At 47.2% G+C, this 16,555-nt stretch overlaps 1 protein-coding gene across 1 annotated transcript in view; it reads right to left on the bottom strand.

Annotated features, from left to right (window-relative positions):
• LOC102382810 (venom factor-like) overlaps positions 1 to 16,555 on the bottom strand; it is a 67,069-nt gene that overhangs the window by 7,741 nt on the left and 42,773 nt on the right. Inside the window, exons 27-35 of the mRNA XM_025203981.1 lie at positions 15,555 to 15,650; positions 14,680 to 14,830; positions 13,113 to 13,285; positions 12,164 to 12,322; positions 10,651 to 10,801; positions 7,067 to 7,118; positions 5,786 to 5,873; positions 3,332 to 3,421; positions 2,611 to 2,716 (exon numbers count right to left, since the gene is read on the bottom strand). Of these exons, the coding sequence (XP_025059766.1) occupies positions 2,611 to 2,716; positions 3,332 to 3,421; positions 5,786 to 5,873; positions 7,067 to 7,118; positions 10,651 to 10,801; positions 12,164 to 12,322; positions 13,113 to 13,285; positions 14,680 to 14,830; positions 15,555 to 15,650 (1,066 nt within the window). The remainder of the gene's footprint in view (positions 1 to 2,610; positions 2,717 to 3,331; positions 3,422 to 5,785; positions 5,874 to 7,066; positions 7,119 to 10,650; positions 10,802 to 12,163; positions 12,323 to 13,112; positions 13,286 to 14,679; positions 14,831 to 15,554; positions 15,651 to 16,555) is intronic.

The following is a 16,555-nucleotide window of genomic DNA, read 5'->3' as shown; positions in this document are numbered from 1 at the left end:
CATGATTGACCACAGGATGAACATGAGCCTTCAATGTGATGCTGCAGCTAGTAAAGCAAGCAAAACGCTGGCTTGCATCCATAGATGCTTCTCAAGCAAATCCCAGGAAGTCATTCTCCCATTGTACTCGGCCTTGGTGAGGCTGCAGCTGGAGTATTGCATCCAGTTTGGGGCTCCACAATTCAGAAAGGATGTGGAGAAGCTTGAGAGAGTCCAGAGAACAGCCACGTGCATGATCAGAGGTCAGGAAAACAGACCTTATGATGACAGGCTGAGAGCTATGGGACTCTTCAGACTGGAAAAGCGCAGGCTCAGGGGCGATCTGGTGGCCACCTATAAGTTTATAAGGGGTGTCCACCAGGATCTGGGGGAACATTTGTTCACCAGAGCGCCTCAAGGGGTGACAAGGTCTAATGGTTATAAACTCCTGCAAGATGGTTTCAGACTAGATATAAGGACGAATTTCTTTACTGTCCGAGCCCCCAAGGTCTGGAATAGCCTGCCATTGGAGGTGGTTCAAGCACCTACATTGAATGCCTTCAAGAGAAAATTGGATGCTTACCTTGCTGGGATCCTATGATCCCACCTGACTTTCTGCCCCTGGGGCAGGGGGCTGGACTCGATGCTATTCCGAGGTCCCTTCCAGCCCAAATGTCTATGAAATCTATGAAGCTGCAGCATGGGAAACTGAGGTTAGAGATGAGAAGGAATCTTCTGACATTGGAACAAGGTGCCCAGACTGTGGTGGAGTCCTCAGCTTTGGGAATGTTCAACAGACACTTGGCTGGGATGGTTTAAGCTTCTACGAACAGTATTTGATGAAGTCAGTTTGACATCACTAAAGTTTGTGTTCTCTCTATATCTTATTTTGTTAGTCTATAGGGTGCACATCTGCCCTGCCTTTTGCCTCGCTTCAGATGAACATGACTAACAACCTCTCTCTGCGATGGTTTAGTTAGGGATGATCTTGCCTTGAGCAGGGGGCTGGACTGTATGTAACCTCATAAAGGTCCTGCTAAGCCAACATCTATTGTTCTCCTTCTTGAATCTCAAAGAACACCCAATTTCAACACATTATTCCTGTCTTGAACTCGCCATTTGCTCTTAAGCCAGAGGCTGTGTCTGGAACACAATCTAGGGCCTTGGAATTTTCCTCTTTGTACACATGGTATCTGCCAGCTGAAATACTTAGGCACTTCTCTGAAGCTTCTGGCCAGAAAAGATATTCTGCTGATTTTTCTGCCACACAGAATGAGCAATGAGTGAGTAATGACTATGATCGGGCCATCAGTGTAACTCCAAGTAGAGCAGTGAGACAGATTCAGTCTCGTGAGACCCAGAAAGCACCACACAGAGAAGGACAACAAGGTTGATGAATGGCATGGAAGGACTTATATATGAGAAGAGAGTAACAAGGCCAGGCCTTTTCAGTTTAGAAATGAGATGCTTGAGGGAGAATATGAGAAGTATTTACAAAATACTAAACGGTGAAGAAAAAACCAATAGGGATTTATTACTGACTAGCTTTCAGCAGACAAGAACTAGGGGTCACAACATGAAACTAGGAGGCACTCAGTTTAAACTAGTAAGTTTAAATTCATAAGTAGTCAGTTTAAAACTCACAAAAGGAAGATCTTTATCACCCAGCATGTAATTAAAGTGTGGAACTCATTGCCCCCAGATGTGGTGGAAACTGAGCGTTTAGCCTGATTCACAAAGGGATTGGACACATCCTTGGAGGAAAGGGGCATCAGTAGCTATGGAGCATGGGAGTGAGGGACACAGCCTCTGAATCAGAACTTCCCAGACCTTAAATGGTGGAGGTTGCAAGTGAGAGCGGAATAGGGAGAAAGTCCTGGTCAGACTCAGTTCACTCTCCTTTTCAGCATCTGCTCTCTGCTGCCGTGTGATAAAGGAGACTGGGCAAGATGGACCTAGGGTCTGGCCCAGTAAGTGTCAGTTCTTATGCTCTAAAGAGACCAATTGTTCATTTCACCCAGCGGTTGCCCGAACTCCAAGGCCTGGATCATCATCATAGATTTCAATACCAACGGGGGCCATGACATCATCTCATCTGACATATTGCATCACAGGGTGGAGAATTCTACCCTGGGAAACCTATCTCTTGCCAGAGATTTAAAAGGATCAGAGGATGGAAAATCCACCTCTTGGTAGCTGGTTCCCCCCATGGTGAATCACTCTCAAGATGATCTGAAGTGGAGGTTTAGATCTGGAGATGAATTTTAGGCTTCAGCTTTAACTGACTCTTGGATCTCTCTCACTTTTCTAGTGATCCACCCTGATGTTACCTAGGAAGTCATAAGTCCCCTGGAATGTACTGGATAACATGGTGATATGCATCACTTCATGCCCTGGGTTTTGGGGACAGGCCCTGACACCTGGTTTGCTCCACCCCCAGCACGGCTCTGTGGGCCGGATCTGGACTGTGGGCCATTAGTTGGACCCTCCCTGCGCCCCTTCCAATGTCACTACTGGTGCTTTTCCCTTTGCCATGACCAAACGTTTTCAGAAATCCCATAAGATTGGTGGCAAAGCGGGTATTGTCCTCAGAGGCTGGGGAGGGAGGATGCATCAGAAGATCTCTGTTACCTAAGCCATAGTAGTCATATACAGTCACTGATGCTGGCTGGATGAGCCCCACCTCGAAGAACTGGTGTGCTTTGAACTTCAAGCATTCATTCTCTGTATGGGAAACCTGCAGGAGGAAAGGGGGAGGTAAAGACTGATAAAGCATGAGGAAGCCAGGGCAAGCAGGCACAAATGAAGCCCTTTATCCTCTCTGAGTGGCATTGCAATCCTGTTTCCCTGCCCAATCTACTGCTCTGCTTTTTGCTCCTTGACCTGTGCTCCCTGCCCCATTGGCTACTCTGCTTTCAGCTCCCTGCCCTGGTGCTCCTTGCCCAATCCACAGCTTTGTTTTCTGCTCCATGCCTAAAATTTCTGCTCCCTGCCCTGTGCCCCCTGGCCCACCTGTAGCTCTGCTTCCTGGTCCCTGCCCTGTACCCCCTGCCTGATCTTTTGCTCTGCTTCCTGCTTTTGGCCCTATCTGTGTTCCCTGCTCCTTTACTGATCTGCCTTGTGTTGCACATAGAGGCTGCTTGTGACACTTGTGACACACATGCGTTGGATTAGGCTTTTTGTATATAGGGCAGGGAGGAAAAAAGGGAACGGAAAGGCTGATTTACTGGACATTAGCCAGGGCACCTCTCATTGTAGTCAGGGAGAACTGTGGTCCTACAAGGTGGAAGCAGGAGTAGAACCCAGTTCACTAAGAGCTGGAAGGGGATACAGGCTTTTGAGAAGCTCTTACCTTATCCAGGTAAATGAGGAGGGTGCTTCTTTCAGATGCGGCCTTCTCCAATTCGTACTTGGATATGTACCTGTCAACACCTCTGGAGAGCTAAAGCAAGAAGCAGTGTGAGCAGGGGCAGATCCAGGTGCAGTGAGGCAGTTGCACCTCCCTTTACTCAATGTTTCACCCCTCCCCCCCAAATCAAGTTTGAAACAAACTGCCTGGCAGTGGCAGCAGCATTTCTATTCAAACAGCAGTGAGGGAGACAACTGACTTTGTGGCTCATTGCAATCTACCTGATTGAGTGACTTAGACAAACCAGAGATGGGCCAAAAGAAATCTCATGAGGTTCAACAAAGATGAGTGCAAAGTCCTGCCCTAGGACAGAACAATCCCATGCACTGGTACAGGCTGGGGGCTGACTGGCCGGGCAGCAACTGTGCAGAAAAGGACCTGGGGGTTACAGTGGACAATGAGCTGAATATGAGCCAGCAGTGTGCCCTTGCTGCCAAGAAGACTAATGGCTTACTGGGCTGCATTGGTAGGGGTGTTGCCAGTAGGTCAAGGGAAGTAATTATTCCCCTCTATTCAGCACTGGTGAAGCCACATCTGGAGTACTGTGTTCAGTTTTGCCCGCCCCCCAGTACAAAAAGGGTGTGGACAAATTAGAGAGTCCAGTGGAGGTCGACAAAAATGGTGAGGGGGCTGGGGAACATGACTTATGAGAAAAGACTGGGGGAACTGGGTTTATTTAGTCTAGAGAAGAGGAGACTAAAAGGAGACTTAATAGCAGCCTTCAACTACCTGAAGCGGGGTTTGAAAGAGGATGGAGCTAGGCTGTTCTCAATGGTGGCAGATGACAGGACAAGGAGCGATGGTCTCAAGTTGCAGCAAGGGAAGTTTAGGTTAGATATTAGGAAAAATTTTCTCATTAGGAGGGTAGTAAACTTTGGAACAGGTTACCCAGAGAGGTGATGGAAGCTCCACCCTGGGGGTTTTCAAAACCTGGCTAGACAAAGCCTTGGCTGGGATGATCTAGTTGGGGCGGGTCCTGCTTGGAGCAGGGGCTTGGACTAGATGACCTCCCTGAGGTCTCTTCCAACTCTAACTTTCTATGATACCTGTGAAACACTTCACTCTACAGGCATTACTAACCTTCTCTCCTTTTAAATGGTTTTGATGTTCCAGTAATTAAGCTAGCCCTTTCTTCTGCAATGCTGCTGTCTGTGAGCTGCTCCTGGTCACATAGTTTAATAGCCATGAATAGATCAATTCTCCATGAATTTATCTAGTCCCTTGTTCAACCTTGCTCTGCTCTCTGCTGCCAACATTTCCCGTGGCAATGAATTCCATAAATTAACTACATGTTGCTTAAAAAAATCCTATCTCCTGTTCATTTCAGCAGATGCCCACTGATTCTAGTATCCTGGGACTTGGTGAACAACAGTGTCCTGTTTACTTGGTCCACATCCTTCATGATTTCATAAATCTCTATCCTATCTCCCTCAGCCAGCTCCTTTCAAAGCTTAAGAGTCCCAACCTTTTTAAGTCAAGATTTCATAGTTTCATAGTAGCTAGGGTCAGGAGGGACCTGAAGAGATCATCTAGCCTGACCCCCTGTCACAGGCAGGAATGAATGCTGGGTTCACAAGACCCCAGACAGGTGATCATTCAACCTCCTCTTGAATTTGCCCAATCTTTGGGTAAATCTGATATCTTTTATTAGACCAACTCAAGTAGTTGGAAAAATTCTTTGCAAGCTTTCAGGTATAAATACCCTTTGTCAGGCTAAGGAAGCATCTGCAGTTGATGTGTGCTCAACCTGATGAAGAGTATTTATACCAGAAAGCTTTCAAAGAAGAATTTTTCCAACTACTCGAGTTGGTCTAGTAAAAGATATCAGATTTACCCAAAGAACCTTGTCTGCCTATGTCCTTAGACCAACACAGCTACAACCTACACCCCCAAACTTTTTAAGACACCGCAGAAGTGTTCAATGATTGTCTCTCCTTTCTTAGTGGTGTTGATATTCCACTAATCAAACTAACCTTTCTTAGAGCAATGTTACTGTCTGATAGCCAAGCCTGGTGTCTCTTTTCCTATTTCATTGCCTTGGACACACTTTAGTTCTTCTTAAAATCCTAGATCCACCCACAGAGACTAGGCTTCAGCAGAAGCTAAGGTTTCAGCTTTAGTTAAACTGGAAAGGGAGGGGGAGTGAACTGAAGACAAGGCTCTGTCTCTGCTCTATGCAGCCATAACTGGAAAAATCCCTTCATTTTACCTTTCAAAAACAAGGTGCAACTTATATCTTGGTCATGTTGTATGTCAGAAAATATGGTATTTGAAGTCCCCCATTACTGCTCACAAATTCATCTGGGTCCATCTAAGCACCAGCACTGGTTCTGAAGTATCTCCCCCCTCCTTTTCTCTCACTTGGCCCCTGCCACCATGTGGAAAGTCTCAACATACCCTGTTCAGATCCTCTGTGTCTGGAGAGAAGCCTGTGAGCATGGAGATGTCAATGATGGACATGGTGGCATCTACTTCACCTAGGAACCTGGCACAGGAAAGAGGAGACCTTGGCATGAGAATTCAGGGCTGAGAAAAACATGGGACTACTGGCTTGGTGAGCCTGCCCTGTTTCTTTCTAATACAATAAATGCCAGATGATGTATGCATATGTGGGTTGTGGGGGGGTCAACTTTTTTGGCAGGTGGGCTACAAATTAGCCTCACACTTTCCCCCAGTTCCACTCTGATTCCTGTCACCTGCCTGACCAGCTGCTCTGCTTTCTACTCCCTACCCAATCTGGGGCAGTGAGAATTGGATAGGGAGCAGAAAGCAGAGCAGACAATGGGGCAGCAAGCACAGGGCAGGGGACAGAAAGAAGAGCACCAGATCAGGCAGAAAGCAGAGCAGCTGATGGGGCAGGGAACACAGGAGAGCCTGCCCCTCCCCCCTCACATACTCTTAGGGGCTCAATAGCTCTGTAGGGAGAATGGCCCATCCCAGGCCTGCCTGGGTGTCTCTTCTATGCCCTGGGGAGGGTGGTTGACCCCCCCGCAACCTGGTGCCACTTCTGTAGAGTGAGTCACTGGGAAAACCATGACACAAAGAGGCACAAACAATAGGCCAAGCTAGGGGCATTTTCTCTCCGCCACAGGCACCTCCATCCTCAGCTGCAGAGCCAGGCTTTTGGCTTCAACAAGAAGGGACTCATTGTGTAAGCTGGCCTGGGGATATACTACTGCCCTGTGAAGCGGGAGCTCAGAGTTCAAATCCTGCCTCCACAGGAGTGGGGTCTACAACCAGCCTGCCTGGTGGTACCACCATTCATGAGCAGCAAGGCATGGGGCAGATATGGTGGGAACTGATGGTGGGTTCTAGCTGGCTATGCTTTTAGGGGGCTCACATGTTATCACCAAGTATTTTGCAGGCATCATGGCAAAGGAGAGGTTGAAAGGGCAATGAGACAGCTAAATAAAGGGTCTTGCATAGACCTCAGCCAGCCCTGTTGTCTTAAAACCCAGCCAGCTCTTTCTTGCTCCTCTTTCAAAGTCCCATAGATGCAAGATATTCTTTGAGGTAGCTGTGATAAGCTTCAGACACCACCAGCACATGGCTGGGGTTGGGTTGCTCCAACCAGCCCAAGCAACTCAGATGCCTTTGATCAGACACAGCATCCCTGTGGACACACTTGGCCAGGGCACAGAACAGCACAGCACAGCACAGCACATCTACAGTTATCACCTGGTGCAGATTGTGATGAAGACTGATCGTAGGGCTCCTTCTGGGCGCCTCACTGGCAGTGTAGGAGAGAAAGACAGTTCATGATTTTATAGTGATGTTAGCGTATTTACTTGGGTACCACAGTCACCGCCCCCCCCCCAAAAAAAAATTAGCAATTGAAAATTAGGGTGTTTCAAGGCCACTGATTGCCACAAGGACTGGAGACTCTGGGAGCAAGGAGATGGAGGGGCACTCCCCTCCTTGGCCTCACTCTCCCTCCCACTTCTGGGCAGCCAACAGCAATAGGTTTAACCCTCTGATAGGACAGGTCTGGACCCAGTGGTGGCAGCAGGGATGACTGCTGCTCACCTTACTGCCAACTTCTTCTCTCTGTCGGCTCTGGGCGTGCTTTTCAGTGGCAGTCAGTAGGCAGAGTCTGCCTTACAGGGGTGCGGGAGATTGGTGCAGGGAGGGTTGGCATGTTGCAGAGGGGACTTCAGCAGTGAGTGTGGACTCAAGAAAGCTCCAGCTATGCATCTCTGATGGAGTTAGTCTGTAAGGTGCAAGCCACCCCTGCCCTCTGTCTGGTTTCAGGCCTGCTATTCAAGAAAACTGCTGGCCCCTGGTTTGAAGCTATGGCCTGGATTAGCATTTGCAACTCCTCCTTCCTCTCAACCACTCTTCAAGACAACCACTCTCTTTCCAATCTCTCAGTTCTAATTCTCAAAGGGAATTTGCAAAACATCTTTTGTAGATGAGCCAACGAACTTCACTTTATAAATCTACTGGATACAAAAGAAAATCATGAACTAAAGATAGACATTGGATTTATGGCACATTATAATTAGCCTGCCATCCAATAACCCCAGGTAATTTATCTACATTTTACCAGCTACATTTTATCACCAGTTTACATTCCCCTCTTTTGTCCCTCCCCCCACACCTACCTGTCTAACACCCATTAACTCCTATCCCCAGTACCGTAGCATTGGGTAGGGGGCAAGCGGGGTGACCTCCCCAGGGGCCGAAATGTAGGGGCACCGACAGGTGCTGACCAGCCAGGGTGGGGCATGGGATGGAGCCACGAGTGGCTTGTTTTTTGGGGGGGGGGCAGGGGGTTGCAGAGAGGGCAGCACCCACGGGTGCAGGAATGGGGGGAGGGCAGCTCCCACTGCTGTGTGCACTCCCAGGCAAGGATGTGGGGGCATGTGCTCCCTGGATCTGTGCACAGGGTGAGGGCAGGCTGCCGCAGCAGGCTTGCCCCAGGCACCAAACTTCCTTGCTACGGTACTGCCTGTCCCCTCTGATCTTCCCTGCCTCACATTTGCATTTTCCCAGGCCTGCATTTTGCCTATTGGCTTAACCTCAACCCTACAGAGCAGACAAACACTAGCAGACTCTCCCTATGACTGAAGAAGGGCATATACGCCCAAAAGCTTGTAAAGAACAATTTTTCCAACTATTCAATTGGTTTAATTAAAGATATCACATCTATCCAAATAATGTTGTCTCTCTCTGAGCAACGTGTTATGAGGAAGCGTGATTTATGAGGGGACCTGGGGTCAGCTTGCACTTGGACTCTGGCAGTTCAGAGCTGGATCCAAGCTTCCTGCTTGCCCTTGAACTCTGCCCAGACAAATCCTAGCTAGAAAGAGAGCTGAATCATGGAAAAGCCCGGCTGGCTGGGTTTTCTGGAGGTCATCTGGTCCACCTGCCTCATCCAACTGTCCCAATCCCAGCTGTCCCAGAAACATCCTTGTCCTAAAACTATGCAAGAACCCCATTGCACATCTACAAGGCCCATTGCCCCAAAATACCCAAAGCTCCTGACTCTGTCCCAGGTGAGGTTAAATGTACTTGAGAGATCCCAGGCAGAGGCTGTGCCCCACTCTGCAGAGGAAGGCAAAACCCCCCAGTCCAGGAGAGAAGCAATTTTATCCTCTATAACTCATTATCCCTATCTGTAAAATGGGCATAATGATGCTGACCACCGCCCTATAGAAAAATAAGACTGGAGGGGACCTCAGGAGGTCATCTAGTCAAACCCCTGGCTCATGACAGGATGAGCCCTGTCTGAATGATCTCAACCAATTTCTTGCCTTGGCTTCCATCTGACTATGAGGAAAAAATATTTCCTGACCCTAAATGCAACAGTCAGGATGATGCTGAGCAGAGGGATAAGACTGTCTAGCCAGGAACCTCCAGGTTTGAGCCTCAGCTGTAGCATCAGCCTAGCTCAGTCAGCATCCCCAGCTTGGGCTGCAGCCAATAGCTATTGGCTAAATTGTGTATGGTCACAGCTCCAACTAAGACACTCACTGTTTTAGAAAGGCACCAGTGTTTTAGAAAGGCTGTCCTAAACAACAGCCCACTTCATGGAGGCTATGAAACATTTGCCACCTCTTAGCTCATGGAAGGTGCCATGCTCAGCTGAAGGAAAAAGACTCCATCTAGTGGCTGATATCCAGCTTAAAGCAGGGCAAGATCATAAGAACATTGGGTCAGACCAATGGTCCATCTAGCCAGGTATCCTTTCTCTGACAGTGGCAGGGGTGGATGCTATAGAGGGAGATCACATACACAGGGTATACCTAGGGTGATCCATCCTTTATCTCAAAGCCCTCCCTGGGCTTTGATTCTCAGATGCCATAGGAAACATCTCCACCTGTTTCATTCAATAGCCATTAACAGACCTATCAGCCATGAATTTATTCAGTCCTTTGTTGAACCTGGCTCTGCTACCTGCTTCCACCACCTCTTATGGCAATGAGCTCCACAAGTTAACAACATGTTGCTTAAAAAAGTCCTTTCTCTTGTTAGTTTTTAAATGCATCTCCTGCTGCTTTCAATGGGTGCCCCCTACTTCTAGTGTTCTGGGATTGGTAAACAATAGTTCTCCATTTACTTGGTCCACACCCTTCATGACTTTATAGATCTCTATCATCTCCCCCCTCAGCCTTCTCCTTTCTAAACTGAAGAGTCCTGGCCTTTTAGTCTCTCCTGGTCTGGCCACTGCTCCAGGGTAGATTTTCACCTTATAGGACATTATATATAGTATATATAATACATTTTCTTTTTCATTCTGCCTTTCCAAATCAAGGTACGTATCTTAGGCTGGAGCATGTTGTATGCAAAAAAATACGGTATATTACAGTAGTAGTGGGTTCTAACCCTAGTTTGAAATGCATTGGACTGTGTCCCTGTAGCTAAGCTTCCTCTGCACTGGAAACTGAGCTGCTTAGGGGTGATAGTAATATGAATTAATGCCAATTAATTATTGGCAATGCCTAGCACTGATACACAGCTTTTCATATAACCACCTCAATGTTTTTCATGGAAGCCTGGGGAAGCAGTCAGATGAAATGGTTCAGGGGTTGGACTAGATGACTTCCTGAGGTCGCCTCCAGCCTTATTTTTCTATAGGGTGATGGTCGGGTCATTATGCCCATTTTACAGATAGGGATAATGAGTTATAGATTACTAGATTCTTATTGTCCTGGTCTTTATTCAGGCCTGTCATCCTGGAAACACTCTTATCTCCTTAATGGGCATATGTAGGGGGAATCTCCAGCCACGTTTTATTTGCCCTTCAGATGATAACTTACCGCTTTGGGCTTCTTCAACAGATACTTCCAAGTCAAACTTGTTGCACTGGGATTCATTCTTGGTAGACTTTGCATTGTAAATAGTCACCACAGTCAAGACCCCTTCTCCTGTTCCTTCTGCTTTCACAATGAAGTCCTTGTTGAGTTTTGTCTGTGAGAAACCCATGGGTAGACAAGATGAATCTCCCATGAGATTAACTGGATTTCATAGAATCAAAGTCAGACTGGAAGGGGCTTCATGAAGTCACATCTAGTCCAGCCCCCTCCTCAAGGCAGGATCAAACCTGATTAATCTATCCCAGCCCAGTGTTTGTCCAACCTGCTCTTGGAGATATCCACGGATGGAGATTCCACCATTTCCCTGGGCAGCCTGTTTCAATGCCAGACCACCCTCAGAATCAGAACATTCCTCTTCATCTTCACCTTAATTTCTTCTGCTGCAACTTGAGGCCATTGCTCCTAGTTCTGTCTCCTGTGGCTGCAGAGAAAAGCCCCTTCCACCCTCTCTAGAATCATCCTTTTGTTCATGAAATGTATCAGACTGTTAGCCTGGGACTATTCTGATGTTCTCACTTCATCTAACAGCTCCTGGACAAGCACTGCACACCCACCCCATTCCCTTCATGTCCAGTTTTCTTTTGGCAGGAGGCTAGCTCATACTTGCAAAGTCCTATATCAATGTGCTCTGTGCTCTGTCTTATTCTGGGAGGGAATTTACTCTCAGCAACGCCTTCAGTCACTGGCTTTACCATGCTGAGATGGCCAGTAATTGGATCTGGGAATCACTGTCATTGAATTAAGGCACAGGAGTTCCTTCCACATAGGCCAATAAGCAACCATCCTATGGTAACAATGCCTTTTAGATTCCATTTGCGGAAGCTGGAGGTGACCCAGAGATAAGTTTTTGTAGACTATTCCTAACCCTCTGAGTTGATCAATTCAACAGACACTGTTTAAATCTGTAGTCCTCAATATTGCAGATGTAAAGGGTAGCACACTCTACCTTCTACCCTGTATTCACCACCAATGGTGGAGAAACTACTGTGGTCAAGCCTTTCCTGATGGTCTTCTACAAGGAACCACCAGGAAGCAGATTCCTTTCAGAGGCTGCTGGCCACAACCCAGGTGGTCTTCCCTGACTCTGAAGCAAGTGACACTTCAGAGATCTCAAAGGCATAGCTTGGAGAACATTGCAATGGAAGATGCTGCTGACCACACTATTCTAAAGGACAGTCTCACCAGATCAGAGGAAGGCCAAGGAGATGCCATCTGAAATCTGATAATGGATTAAATTCAGAGGTTCTCAGGAAGAGATGCCATGTTGGACCGAATGATGGTGAAGCAACAAGTAGCCCTCTTCTCAGGATTGACCCCTTGATCAATCGCAGGTAGAAAGGCTCAGAAGTAGGCTTTCAAATCTGACTGGCCCTGGAAATTCTGAAGGCTCCAGATCTGTGGCCCCAGCTTTCCTACCAGAGATGACAGCAGAAACAAAAACCCTAACAGTACCTACCTCTGCTGTTCTTGCCAGCATAGCATTGTCGTTCACAATTCTGTACTTGATAGCACTGCTACGACCCGGCAGATGAATGGAGACATCCAGATTCAAGTCCAAATGCTGTGGGATGTCGATCTGATACTGGGCAAGGGCCTGGAACACCATGATGGTGGCCTGGAAAACCCAGAAGAGAAGAAGGTGGCACCTTTCTCCTTGATGGAAACCAACTAAGGGCCTAGCTTTCCATCTCATGAAAGAAACAGCCCTGCATGGCTGGGATTAGAAGCCAGGCCCAGCTGCTTACTGGAATGAATTCAATGTACAACTACAGTTAACTCTACTTAGTAAATACTGCACAGAAACTCAGGGTGTGTGTGTGTGTGTGTGTGTGTGTGTGTGTAACAAAAGGAAAGTCCTCTTCTTCAAAGCCTGGACACTTGAATAATCCATTTACAGCAGAAATGGAACAAGGCTGTCAATATTCTACAGCCTCTACGGGTGGCCTGCTAACTGTCCTGTCAGCTGCTCTTCTTTCTGCTTCCTGCCCTGTTTTCCCTGCTCCTTCTGCTGCCCTGCTTTATACTCCCTGCCCTGTGTTCTCTGACCCATCCGCTCCTCTGCTGTCTGCTTCCTGCCTTATCTGCTGCTCTGGTTTCTTCTCTCTGCCCTGTGCCTCCTGCCCCATCAGCTGCTCTGCTTTCTGCTCCCTGCCCTATCTGCTGCTTTTCTTTCTGCTCCCTGCCCTGTGCTCCCTGCCCCCTCCCTGTTGTTTTTTGCTTTCTGCTCCTGGCCCTGTATTCCCTGCCCCCTCCCTGATCTGCCACATGCCACACAGGGGCCACCCATGCCACTTGTGGCACACATGCTGTGTCTTGGCCCCCACTGAATCAAGCGATGGAGCCTCTATTCTCTCCACAGGGATACCAAGGGGGATCTTTCCATATTCCCCAAGGGTTCTACTCACTTGGGTGGAGCCGTAGCTTCCTTCATAGTGCTTCTGCTCTGAGAGCCACCGCACAATGGGGCCAGCAAGCTCATACTTCTTCATGCGCAGCAGAGCTAGCAGTGCATACGAGGTGCTCTCAATATTGTAGGTACGGGAGCCATCCTGATCTTCCCAGTGGTCCTTTTCAAAGGCTTACAAGGGAAACAGAGAAGGGCAGCTAGGGGGAATCTTGGCTGGGATACAGCACACCATGTTCTGAGTGAGAAAATACTGTTGCCAGGCAAATTCCCAGCCAAAATAGCCTGTGTGGGTCCAAATCTGTGGATAGGTCTACACAACAATGCAAAGTCATGGAGTGTTCCAAAGATTTGCTGGTGGGGTGGATCATAGCATTGTCAGGAAGTCAGGCTGGAAGGGACCTCTGGAGGTCACATCCACCCAAAGTTTCTAAACACTTCATTCCACAGATGTTAATGACCCTTTCTCCATTTTTACCAGTCTTAATGTTCCACTAATCAACCTACTCTTTCTTCTGCAATTCAGCTGTGTGTTTGCTGCTCCATTTAACATAGCTCCTACTTCACAGCCCTGCAGACTGTTTTTAACTCTAGCTAAAAACATGAACTCTGGTGTGGAAATAACTTTCATTAAAGCATTGGATGCACTGACAAGATGCTCATGAAGGCTTGATTTTGTTTTATAGATGTGAAAAAGCTGTACATCAAATTCTAATGACTACAGGTCTAAAGAAATAATGATTTTTGATTATTTTTGCTTAGCTTGCCATGTTTGATATAGCAAATGAATGCCTATTTCAATAAAGTTATACTTGTTCGTGCTTTGATCTTAAACTGAAGAATCCAGCCCTAGCCCCTTAGCATATTAGTAAAGCTTCTGGTTTCCTTTCACCTGGAGAAAAAGATGTCGTTTTATATGGGAGGACACACCATGCCATATGCAGCCCCCTTTTCAAAATCCTCGATCAACCCATGGTCACATCTAGTCCAGCCCTCTGCTCAAGGCAGGATTGCTCCTGACTGAACCACCCCAGGCCAATATCTGTCACACCTGTTCTAGGGATGGAAATCCCACCCCTTCTTTAGAAAGCCTGTTCCAATGCTTGACCTCCTCAGAGTTAGGAAGTTCTTCCTCATCTCCAGCCTCAATTTCCCCTGCTGCAGCTTGAGCCAATTGCTCCTAGTTCTGTCCCCTATGGCCAGCACTGGATTAGGAGTCAGGGTGGAGCAGGGGTGGGGTAGCAAAGTTCAGGTGTCTTGCTATGTCTCTCTGAGGCTGGCAGAGGGAAAAATACAGCAGCCATTTTGCAGCAGTGTCTGTATGCTTCTATTCCAGTGAAGAAAAATCAGCCTTCCCACTTAAGACCCTAATTTTGGAGGGGTGATTTTGCAGGGGGAAGTTGTGTGTGGAATATGAATAAATACAGTACTACTATATGCTCACACAACCACACTCTCTTTTTTTCTCTCTCTGGAAGATCTGAGTAGCCCTTTTGTTTGGTTTGATTGGATTCCTCTAAACTCCCTCCCCAAGTTAAACTCATCTGTTGGGTTGAACAATGACCAACCTTTGGACGCATTCAGAAGCACCCTCTCGCTGTTGAGCCTTCCCAGCAATGCTAACGCATAGGAAGTTATGGCCACTGTATAGGGTCTTGCTAGGGATTCATACTGTTTGGATAAGTATTCTCCAGCTTTGATGATGCTTGTCTTCAGAGCCTGGAAGATCAAAAAGACACAGGAAGAAACTGAACCCATGGATCATGCTGAGGTTGGATTTATTCAGCCACTTTTTTCAAGGAAGGCAAACCATGCTCCTCCCCTGCCCCCTGTCTGTCCCAATCTGATGGGGTAAAATTCCTTCCAGACCCCAGATATGGCATTGGCCTGATCCAGAACAGAAAGGCAAACCTCTCTAGCCAGGAATCTCTGGGTTTGAGTCCCAGCAGGAGCATTGGCACAGCCCAGTCACCATCCCCAGCCTGGGGTGCAGCCAAGACCTAATGGCTCTTAAAAACAACTTGACACATGGAGCAGAAAGGAAGGGAGGCACCTGCAAAATCCAGAAGCCTGGGAAATTCCCATAATAGAGCTGTGCATGTATCATGGCTGACCAATCTCTTTTTGAACACCTCCACTGATGGAGAGTCCACAACTGCCTGGGGCATTTATTCCATTGCCTCATTGCTGTAACAATGAAGAGGTTTTTCCCAATATCCAATGTAAACCTGTTTTGCTGCACCATCAAGCCATGGGTCCACTTCCTACTGTCTGTGGCAAAAGAGGAAAGGGGTTTTCCCCTATTCTTTATGGCAGCCCTTCAAGTATTTAGACAGAAGAAGAAATCTACTGACTTCATCATGGTCAAATTCTTTTCGCTTTGGCTTGATAGCATAAAAAAGACAGATGTGAATAAGCCAAGACATGTGACAGAGATACTAACAGAAACCCGATTTGCACACATGTCACCAGACTCCAGCAGGGCGATAAGAACAAAAGCTGTTAAAGTTGCTTCTGGTTTAGCACCTTGGTAACCTCCCTGAAAAGAAACAAAGGGCAAAGGTCAGAATCAGGAACCACTCAAGTCCAGTGTCAATCAAGAAATACCTTATTTTCTCATACATTATATGCAGCCTTCATCTTCCTAAAATCGGGCTCCCAAAACTGGGGTGCATGTCTTAAGTGGGGAAGCTGATTTTTCTGCATGGAGTAGAGGCTCCCTGCTTTGATTTCTGTGCCAGTAGACAGCAGCAATGGCAGTTCTATTCAGACAGTAAGGGAGTCAACTGACTTCATCGTTTATTGCTCTTTACTCTATAGGTGTTAATGATCACCTCTTCTTTTTAATGGTCTTGATGATCCACTACTCAAGCTAATCTCTGGCAATGCTGCTGTCTGCTAGCTGTTTCTGGTTTCTCCCCTCCTATTTCATAGTCCTGTACTTTTTAGCTCTGCCCCTGTAGCTACAACTCTAGAAAAATCTTTTTTTCTTCATTCTGTCTTCCAAAAACAAGGTGCATTTCTTATTCCGTGGCTTGCTGTATGTGAGAAGATACAGAAACAATAACCTCCTGATATATGACAGACTGAAAGCAGTTCTGACATTTATGGAACAGTCTTCCCATAGAGGAAGTTCCTTTCTTACTGCATTAATTAATAGCTGAGATATACCCCATAGCAAAAGTTCATACTAGGGCAGTGTGAAGCTTTGGGTGCTAATTTGATTCGGAGGAGATTCAGCCCGATTCGGCTGCCGAATCTTCAAATCCAAATCGAATTAGGGGACCAATAAAAAGGTTAAAATCAATTTGAAGCTCTCTGAAATGATTCGGAAAAGATTTGGAGAGTTTCAATGATTTGGGCAGCGCCTGCCCACTGCAGTAGGGCGCTGGAGCCGGACTTGGAGCTGGTAAGAAGGGGGGAGGGGATGGAGGGGCGTGGGGA

This window comes from Alligator sinensis, unplaced genomic scaffold (genome assembly GCF_000455745.1).
Source record: "Alligator sinensis unplaced genomic scaffold, ASM45574v1 scaffold707_1, whole genome shotgun sequence".
In the NCBI taxonomy this organism is placed as follows: domain Eukaryota; kingdom Metazoa; phylum Chordata; order Crocodylia; family Alligatoridae; genus Alligator; species Alligator sinensis.
This window is presented reverse-complemented; position numbering and strand designations above follow the sequence as displayed.